At 41.2% G+C, this 10,569-nt stretch overlaps 2 protein-coding genes across 3 annotated transcripts in view; one reads left to right on the top strand and one right to left on the bottom strand.

The window, feature by feature from the left end:
- The window catches only part of mtmr11 (myotubularin related protein 11), a 26,824-nt gene extending 23,163 nt beyond the window's left edge, over nucleotides 1–3,661 (top strand). Inside the window, exons 16-17 of the mRNA XM_060861274.1 lie at nucleotides 1–24; nucleotides 728–3,661. The exon at nucleotides 1–24 is cut by the window's left edge and continues 258 nt beyond it. Of these exons, the coding sequence (XP_060717257.1) occupies nucleotides 1–24; nucleotides 728–1,138 (435 nt within the window). The 3' untranslated portion in view covers nucleotides 1,139–3,661. The remainder of the gene's footprint in view (nucleotides 25–727) is intronic.
- Nucleotides 3,662–4,040: 379 nt separating this feature from the next.
- On the bottom strand, nucleotides 4,041–7,386 carry LOC132840004 (uncharacterized). Of its 2 annotated transcripts, none has more exons than XM_060861275.1 (3): nucleotides 6,793–7,386; nucleotides 6,445–6,599; nucleotides 4,041–5,469 (listed from the first exon to the last, which is right to left on the bottom strand). In XM_060861275.1, exons 1-3 carry the CDS (start codon nucleotides 6,961–6,963, stop codon nucleotides 5,145–5,147), a joined length of 651 nt encoding a protein of 216 aa, XP_060717258.1. In that variant the 5' UTR covers nucleotides 6,964–7,386; the 3' UTR covers nucleotides 4,041–5,144. The 2 variants fall into 2 exon arrangements, with proteins under 2 accessions (XP_060717258.1, XP_060717259.1); XM_060861276.1 differs by having other exon boundaries at nucleotides 6,445–6,594; nucleotides 6,793–7,382.
- Nucleotides 7,387–10,569: the final 3,183 nt, after the last annotated feature.

Here is a 10,569-nt window from a genome sequence, read left to right as displayed (position 1 = left end):
CTGAGAGGGGCGCTGCATGCGCAGGTAAATACTTTATACTTATTTTAAAATGGCAATCAAGGCAATTTTTTGCAGCTGGTTTGTGAGATAATACTTTGAGTCCGAGTTACTGGTTAGCTGTTACTAGTTATGTAAGTTAATGTGCTAGATAGTTAAGGCACTCTAGAAGATCTTCAGGACAAATCTCTTGTCAGTACAATTAAATTACAGATGAACAAGAAGAGAACGTTTTTATAATCACCAAGAAAATGTAATAAAAGAATGGAACTATTATCCAAGTTAGCTTTATATTTCAAATCATGTAAAGAAGCAGCTGAATGTTTCAGTGCACATTTTGACCATTTTAGAGCTTGTAATATTAGAAAATGTCATTATTATTATTATTATTATTATTATTATTATTATTATAGGTTATAGTTCTATGTTAAATTACATATTGACGGTTTATTTCAGTTCTGCTTTAAAGGTTTAAAAAGTTTAAAGGGTTCAGCTAACAAAAAGGCAATTTCTTACAAAAAAGAGCAAAATATTACAAACACAATGTAAAACGGTTCAAAATATAAATACAGAAATGAGCTGAATGAAGGAAATCTGATTAAATCTGAAGGACAGACTGTGAAAGGTTTGATGTTTAATTTACAACTTGGTTTGTTTCAGGTGCTTTATAATTTACATTTTTATGTTTGGCTCATTAGTAAGACACTGAGAAACCCTCGTCTGTTTTTAGGCTTTCACATACCCCATGTCGTCTAACACGAGGCACCCGGTGGAACAGCTGGCATGGGAGGTGGAGAACCTGCGAGAACGTCTGGCCCAGGCCTCCACTGGCCGTCCTCAGAACCGCAAGAGACAGGAACACCGGCGCCTCGGCGCCAACCTCAACCAGAATGCCAACAACGGCACATTCCTCTTCTCCTCTTCCTCATCTTCTTCTTCCTCTTCTTCTTCCTCCTCATCCTCCTCCTCCACTTCCTCCTCCTCGTCCAGAAGTTCTCATCAGGGGAGTCCGGGCCGCGTTTCAGGATGTTCCGGCTACAGCGACGGACCCAAACACACGTTCCTGTTCGGTCGCTCCGCCTCGAGTTCTAGTGCCAAACTGCCCAAGAGCAGCGGCTCACTGGGGCACAAGCCTCGCTGAGCGTTAGGTAGGAGAATTAAACCAAGCAAGAGGGATCAGAGCTTCAACAGGACCAAGCATTACAGTAGAGATATTCACTCTGTGTCACTGAATATAAAGCACTTTCCTTTCCATAATCAGCACACATCATCACTGTGGGGTAAAATCTCCGTATTTAGATTAGAGGAAAAAAAATCGAGTATTGAGTTACTTCTGTGTATATAGTACTTAATAATATATAACTACTCGTGGAGTGTAGTAGTATGTAGTATTCAGTGCTTTGCATAAGTATTCATCCCCTTTTGGAATCATTCTTTTCTGAAATGGGCCCGTGTGATGCCATGGTGAAGCATGGTGGCGGTAGCATCGTGTTCAGAGCAAGCCTCCGACTCTTAATCGCACTTCACAGATTTGTGTGAAATTCTCCTCTAGTCGTGGTCGTGCCATATTCTTCTCTTTTTTAATGATTTAATGATGTTTAAACATTGGGATATTTTGATAACCCAACCCTGATTCATACTGTTCCAGAACCTTCTCCCAGGTTCTCTCTTTAACCTCCATGGTGATGCTAGTCGAACTAAATTCTTTATCAGACTCTGGATTCTTCTGGAAATGGAAAAGTGTATTTATACCCCCAAGATCCCAAGATACTTTCATTTCACATTTCACAGGTCTGCTGATTACATGACAATTCATGGCAAATAATTAAGGGGTTTCAGAGCAACAAAAGCACAACGATTCCCTTTTATGTGTAAATAATAATATTGTATTTCTACCTACTTCAGGATTACAGGCATTAAGCGAAAGGGGGGTGAATATTTACGCAAGTCATATTGTGATAGTGATATTGTAGGCCATTTCAAGCACATTTTTTACTCTGTGCACGGTAGGATGTAAAAGGAGGATAAATACAGCAGGATTTAATTAGAATTCCTTGTAACAGGTGCATGAGAGTCGTGTTAATTGTGTAATTCATTGTGCAGTTCATGCCAAGTATCTGCTTCCAAAGGAGATTTGTGTTCTTTTGATCACCACTAGATGGTGTGTGTGTGCGTGTGTGTATGTGCGTGTGTGTGTGTGTGACTTGATGGTTTATTAGGACTTAACCTGAATAACATTAATAGGTGAGAGGAGGAGGACGTGTGTGTATACATGAGGTACAATTGTGTGTGTGTGTATGGTGTGTATACATGAGGTACAATTGTGTGTGTGTATGGGTTTGTGTGTGTATGCGGTCTGTGTATGTGTTTGTTTAACATTATAATTCTTTATACTTTAGTTCCAGTATTAACCGAGAAGGAAACACTAGTTTTTTTCTGTATTATGTAAATTATTTATGTCTTTCCTACATCTGTGACTCTTTAATTCATGTTGTTTACGCTTCAGAGAGAGCTACGAGTCCTATGATCATGCCTCGGCTCCGACGGTGTGTACGGACTGTACCATCACACACACAACTCACTTTCCTGCTAATATTTAACGACATGTTTATATTGTACTTTTTATATTTGTTCATACTGCACAAAACTCCGGTACTTCTTCTTTCAGTGTCTGTGTGTGATGTCACACACACACACACACACACACACACACACACACACACACACACACAGAGGAGTCAAAAAGTCTGAGAACTGAAAATAAGAAATAAACAGAATTCTGAATACATTTTAAGAAAAAGTCTTACGTATTCATTATTCTAGATTTTTCTAGGTCAATACTTCAGTTCGAGAACATTTACGATATTGATGTTGTGAGGTCGGGGGTCATGGTGGCTTAGTGTTTAGCACGTTCGCCTCACACCTCCAGGGTTGGGGGTTCGATTCCCGACTCCGCCTTGTGTGTGTGGAGTTTGCATGTTCTCCCCGTGCCTCGGGGGTTTCCTCCGGGTACTCCGGTTTCCTCCCCGGGTCCAAAGACATGCATGGTAGGTTGATTGGCATCTCTGGAAAATTGTCCCTAGTGTGTGATTGTGTGAGTGAATGAGAGTGTGTGTGTGTGTGCCCTGTGATGGGTTGGCACTCCGTCCAGGGTGTATCCTGCCTTGATGCCCGATGACGCCTGAGATAGACACAGGCTCCCCGTGACCCGAGGTAGTTCGGATAAGCGGTAGAAGATGAATGAATGAATGAATGAATGTTGTGAGGTCAGATTTACTTCGAGCCCCGTCCATCGAGGGTGGGTTTAATCTGTTCACATCAGGACGTTAAAGCGAACCGAACGATAGGAAATTCTGAAATTCATCCCAATATTTCTTATCTTTTAATTCTAAGGAGTTTTTATTTCTTTTGTGGTATTTTGACTCGCTCTGTTTTCTCAGACTTTTGGACCACACTGTATATTAAAACAAAAATACATTTTGTATCGATGAAGACGAAGATGATGGATGTGTAAAATGCTGGTACTGTGTACGCACAGAAAGAGTGTGACAATTGTTTGTAACTCAGTTGTCTGAGCTTTGTCCGTGTTGTACTTGATCTCCAGGAGAAAAGGTACCGGGTGTTGTAACTCTTCACTAATAAATAATGTTCTTGTAAACTGAAATGATGAAACACGCAGTGCTCTTTGATCTAATCGTCTGCCTACGTGTGTTTACTGCCACGCCTTTTACCAACACAGCTTTATCAGATGCCTGAGCGTCTGCGCTCACAGACGCAGACTTCCTCTCGGAGGAAATGACCGAGTGCTCGTTCCTCCTAATTGATCTTCTGCGGGCTGAAAGGCAGCGAGTGAGTTATGGCGGTCGTATTGTGTGGCGTTCCCACACACCGAGCCGGTTTGTTTATGCCCGGCTCTACAGGAAAGAGAAACTCATTTCCTCTTTTTCCTTTTTCTCAGATTCGTATCGGCGTGGCTCTTCGTACACGAGCAAATCCAAACCTCTGGACTGAAAACTGGGTAGAAAATAAAACTGACAACGTGATGAGATTTGTGATGATTTTATATTTGTATGAAAATAAATATTTACACCATCACTTTACAAGAAGCAGGAGGTTCATCGTCGATATTTCAGTGCAAAAGTTACTCAATACTGTCGTCCACAGCACGGGATACTAAACAGTCAAACACTGGCAACAAACTTTCATAAGAATCAGGCAGCAAACACTGAGAAAATAAACTGGAAGTAAGAAATAAAACACCGAGTCGTGCCGTTAAAGGTAAATAATGAACGACGGGATGGTGTGATGAAGCGCAGTCTCTGTTCTTAGAGACTAATCTGGTAGAAAATGACATTTTCATTCATTACATACAGGACAGTGTACTTTTTATCCCTTTATAGTTACATCTGTAATAAAAAGTCCCTCACGTTATAGAGCTATAAAGTGTCGCTCACAAAACGATCGAGTTACTGACGATCTGAGAAGAAGTGTAAACTTCTCCGTCCTGAAGGTTACAGTTTTATATCTGACTGTTCACTAAACTTCTCTGTTTGCTCAGAAAATGGTGTAAGTCCCAGTGAATGAGCTGTTGCTATAGAAACGATAACGCGTCAGACCGAGAGCATTAATAGAAACCCGCGCTACTGTTAGAGCTGTTGCTCTAGGAAATAATTAAACCAATCAGAATCCAGAACTTGACAGCGCTGAGGTATCATCGTAAACGAGCTGATAATAAGGAAGTCGCTTCACAATGGGATGCAATTCTGTTTTCTAGATCCATTTTTTTGGAATAATGATGCCATGGGGGCGGAGATTAAAATGAAAACAGGTTGTTCACTTCGGCTGAAACGATCACAAATCACACGTGGACACAATTTACGGCAAGAAATGTCTCACAATCATTTGAAAAATGTTCCCACTAATTATTTCATCATAGCTATACAGCTCTTACTGTTCATATCCATGAACGAAGGGCGTTCTCTCGAGCTAGCTAGCTAGCTTTGTTTTGTTGTTAGCGTGTTATTTAAATTTTCAGGATTGCAAAGTAATCAGTTGGTCCATTCAAATGGGTTTCCATTTTTGTTCTCCACAATGTCCTCAGTGGTGTCTGTTTTCTGTCCGGTGGGAAAAAAGGAAGCTGTCGGGGTTTAGTTCCGTTGCTCGTCTTTGTCCTCGATTAGCCGTCTCTGGCTCCCCGTGGGCGAGTAGTCGAAGCCGTTGAGGTGCCGCAGGGACTTGCAGACGGGGCAGGGGTACTCAGACAGACCCTCGATGTCCTCAAAGGCCATGTTGACGATGCGGACGGTGCATGGCTCGCAGTACAGGTGGCCACAGGAGAGGCGTCTGAGGTGGGCAGCGTAGGAGATGCAGCACTGGCAGTGAGGCTGAAGGTCCGAGCCTGGAGAGAAACTGCCGGTCAACGAGCTGCTCTCCATACTCGACGGTTGGCTCGATCCCAGCTTCATGGATGACCTGAGAATGGAAAGGGTTTATTTTTATCACTCGGTTTAAAAAAGATTTCTGCCTGTTTTAACAGTGTGCATTAAACATTGACAATTATGCAATGTTCCACAGCAAGAAACCTCCTACATCAAAGTAAATAAAGCACTACAATCACACTGAAGAGGAACCGTGTCAGAAAAATCATTATAGCTGTAGAGCACGGATTAGTGATTAGAGACGGGATCCTAAAAAAATCTAGTACATGAATAAACATGACCAAGAACAAAACCAAGGAGGTGCTCAGTGTCAAGCTACAAGATCCTGACGCTTGTGTTCAGAAAAGATAAAAGGGCTCGTGAGACCTTGCAACTTCAAACGCTGAACATTTTTAAATCAGAGGACCAAGTGCCAAGTGTTGATTTGTAAACAATATGGCCACCAAAACCCAATCAGACCTCAAGCAGCTGTAACTCAGGAGATCTCACACGGATTCACATGGCATGTTCGATTCACACCACGTTTCTGAAGAGGTGTGTGAGATTTAGGGTGTGGTCATAGATAAGGGGCGGGGCTTAAACATTGATAACCTTATTAGCTCAAAATTATGTCCGCCATCCGCGTTTCTTATGATTGGAATCGAGCAACAGTCACAAAATTCCCCATAGTTTAGATTTGGGGAGAAACTGGATGCTGGAGGCCATAATTGTAAAGATTGCTTAGACCTTGCAGACCTTGTTTAAAGGTTAGCACATGAGAGATGCTTGTTTTATAGCCACTCATTTATTATTATACACTTATTGTCATGCAGTTTCATCCATCATCACCATAGAAACAGGTTAACGAGGAGAGATACAGAGAGAGAGAGAGAGAGAGAGAGAGAGAGAGAGAGAGAGAGAGAGAGAGAGAGGAATAAAGAGAGAGAGAGAAATAAAGTAACCCAGCTGTAATCCAGATGTATCGTTATTAACCTGCCTCTATATCTTCTACCTGGAGATCAGCTCTCACCTCTGAGATGAAGCTGGGGTCCCTTTCAGACAGTCGAAGCTGAGAGCGGAGAGAAACCTCCAAAACATGGCCATGCCTCTTTCTCTCATCACAGCGAGTGATCCTTGCTTCCCAATTCCAGCTCCAGCTGTTGCTGCATCCAGATGTGGGCTAACCTTCGCTCACAGAATGCGCCAGAGGAGGAAAAAAAAACAGGTCGCGAAATCAGTTCACGGATGTAGAGCGAGAAAATTCCGGATTCAACCTTGAGAGGCGCGCAGATGACAGAACTCCGTGCTGCGTCTCACACACATCACACACACACACACACACACAAACGTTCAATTCCAGCGCGTCTATAACACACACCTGAAAAGTTTCTCTCTGTGTTTTAAGGCTCGCGCAAGTCCGCATCCAACACTGATCATCATCATCATCATCATCATCATCCACAGAGCGAAAGATTTCCAGATTCCCAAGCCTGATTACTAAGAGCCTAATTAAAAAAAGTGGGGAAAAAAATCTGAGTTCATCCTTCATCTAGCCTATACGCTGGAGGATGCGTAACCATGGCAACCCTGCGAGAACGAGCCCGGTGTCTGACTTATGCGCTTTGAGACGCAGCCCGAATCCATTTGCGCACGAGCCCTCCGTCCAAATCCGGTCTGAATCCGCAGCGCGCCCACGACTACATTATTTTTAGCGCCGTCTCTAGAATTTATAGCAGGCGAGAAACCTGTTAGACAAGAGCAGCAACACCGAGAACATTTCACAACACTGCAGAGTCTGGTGCAACAACTAAGACCCGAGAAATGCTTTTACTTCCTCTTCCCTGGCTGAGGAGTGTGTGTATAGACTGCAAGTGCACTGTGTAGGTCTCTCTCTCTCTCTCTCTCTCTCTCTCTCTCTCTCTCTCTCTCTCTCTCACACACACACACACACACTCCCTCTCTCTCTCTCTCTCTCTCTCTCTCACACACACACACACTCCCTCTCTCTCTCTCTGTCGCTCTCTCTCTCTCTCTCTCTCTCTCTCTCTCTCACACACACACACACACACACTCCCTCTCTCCCTCTCTCTCTCTCTCTCTCACACACACACACACACACACACACACACTCACCCTCTCTCTCTCTCTCTCTCTCTCTCTCTCTCTCTCTCTCTCTCTCTCTCAGACACACACACACACACACACTCACCCCCTCTCTCTCTCTCTCTCTCAAACACACACACACACACACACACACACACACTCACTCTCTCTCTCTCTCTCTCTCTCTCTCTCTCTCACACACACACACACACTCTCTCACTCTCTCTCTCACACACACACACTCTCTCTCTCTCTCTCACACACACACACACTCCCTCTCTCTCTCTCTCTCTCTCTCTCTCTCTCACACACACACACACACACTCTCTCTCACTCCCTCTCTCACACACACACACTCTCTCTCTCACACACACACACACACTCTCTCTCTCTCTCACACACACACACTCTCTCTCTTTCTCTCTCTCTCGCTCACACACACTCTTTCTCTCTCTCTCTCTCTCTCTCACACACACACACACACACACACACACACACACACCAGAGAGTGAGACAGAGAGAGAGAGTGTGTGTGTGTGTGTGTGTGAGAGAGAGAGAGAGAGAGAGAGAGAGAGTGTGTGTGTGTGTGTGAGAGAGAGAGAGAGAGAGAAACACACACAGCACAAGACTCTTAAACATTAACCTGAATCTTTACACACGTGTCTATAACACGTAATAAACTCCACCTTTGGTACTGGGATATTTCCTTTAATTCTTTTTGTTGTTGTTTGTTTTCTTTATCATAAGTATATTTCTGAAAATGTGAATATATCTTTTAAAGATGAATAAGTAATAGATGGGCCGTAATGAAAACGAATCATCACTGATCCTTTAATCAAAACTTTTGCACTCGGTGTACTTACAGTATAAACACCATTAAATCGTGATCATGGGTCGTAATGAGACGTTTGATATTTACACGCACAATGAACAAAAAAGCACAATAAAATAAGGAAAGGAAAGAACCCTGAGAAACAGAGAAAATGCAGAAGAACCAGTGAGGAAAGAATCTTGTTTATCACGTTGTGACGCAATCTTAACATCCAATCACAGGCTGATAAGCAAATGAGTATGCTAATGAACAAATCAGAATTGCTGCCAGAAACAAACTGTTTTGTTGAACATGTCTAAATTAGACCAAAATTCACTAGTTTTATAGATCCTCTTAAGTTAGACTGCGGCTCCACCTGCTGTTCATCGGCGGAACTGCATCTGCTGATTTCATTAAGATTCATGAGCAGGTCCTGCTTCAAAACATTTCATTTGTTTTTCCATTCCAAAATCATTTGTCCAGAGGCCCAGACATGGTGTAGAACATCTCTAAATATTGTTTTAATTTTCACGTTTAACCTTGTCTCAGCCTGTAAATACTCAGGAAAAGCAAAAAATAATCTTATACTGTGAGACAAACATTATTTATGTGATTATTGTAGTAACGATGAAGTGCTGAACAGAAATTTACAGTCAAACAGACAGGAAGTAAGAGCTGCACAGAAGAACAAGCCTGAAGAAATTATGCTGGGTTTTACACATTTAAATATAAATCTAAATTTGCCATTTTGCAGAAACAAGTCTATGGAATAGATATTTATCAGATGCTCAGATATGTGACTATAGTTGAGTGTAAAGGTTTATACACCTTTAGGACAAAACGTGAACTATTAATATATAGTATATAGTAATTTTCTTGATATATTTGCTTATTTCTCATGTCTCATGTCTCCTTTGCTTTAGCGTCACAGCTTCTCTCACTGTCCTCATATCCCATATTCACATATGTGTGTGTGTGTGTTATATGTTAATTTCAAGTGCGAGATGATAATTAATGTCTTTCTGCTGCACTCCTTTTGGTCTAAACACCAGATTTGTGATTTAAATATTTTTATAAGCAAAGAATTGCTTGTTAAATCCAGACCATGTGATGATGTCAGGTGTTAGTGGGACACAGCAGTGACATGCATGAAGCCTTATTTAAAACCCGATCACATCGTCTCAGAGCCTGTTGCTAAGCAGTGATGAGACAGTAGCAGCAGCAGCAGCAGCAGCAGGTTGAATATGGTATAACTGTGTCCAACCTCTTGCTTAGATGTTAGAACACCTTCCTCTTCCCTTTTAAACACCCAACACTAACAACGGAGGAACTGCGGAACTGAATAAAGGTAGAAAAAATAGATCAGGGTTTGAACTGTAAATTCAGATGAATCATTCCTAATTTATGATTCAGCCAAAATCTGTAGAGATTAATTACCATAAAGGTCCAGAGAACTTTCCACAGAATCCTTACACATGAGTCAGGAGTCCATGCTGCAGAGTCTGGACACAAATATGTTATAATATGTGAACATGCTGAGATATAAATCACCAGTCATCTGGTAGCACTCACTGGTGGATCTGTGATGAGTCATGATTAAAGATCGGCCTGAGTTCATTCTGCTCCTGTTGGAACATCAGAGAAACAAAATAAATGACCAGGAAATAACTAAATAAAAGTAATTGTTGTTGTTGTAGCATTTTATTGTTTTCCTTTTGCGCATGATAATCTATTAAAACTCCAAAAACTTTAGAACAAAAAGGATGGACCTTAAGTAACAAACGAGCAAACAAACAGCCTACTACTACTTGTTTATTTTTGTTGATCATCAGTTGTATGATTTATTTATTCTATATTTGGTATTTGGATCCTATGAATGATCATGCTAGCAAAAGAACTACATGATTATTATTATGATTATTATGATTATTATGATTATTATTATTATTATTATTATTATTATTATTAGACGCCTGAGATAGGCACAGGCTCCCCGTGACCCGAGGTAGTTCAGATAAGCGGTAGAAGATGAATGAATGAATTATTATTATTATTATTATTATTATTATTGTTGTTGTTGTTGTTGTTATTATTATTGTATTATTTTTATTATTGTTATTATTATTATTGTTATTATTATTATTATTGTTGTTGTTGTTTTTGTTGTTGTTGTTATTATTATTGTTGTTGCATTTTATTATTTAGATTTTAGATTCAGTGTGGTTGTTGTTGTTGTTGTTG

This window comes from Tachysurus vachellii, chromosome 25 (genome assembly GCF_030014155.1).
Source record: "Tachysurus vachellii isolate PV-2020 chromosome 25, HZAU_Pvac_v1, whole genome shotgun sequence".
NCBI lineage: Eukaryota > Metazoa > Chordata > Actinopteri > Siluriformes > Bagridae > Tachysurus > Tachysurus vachellii.
Note: the sequence above shows the minus strand (reverse complement) of the source record. Positions and strands in the feature narration are given on the sequence as shown.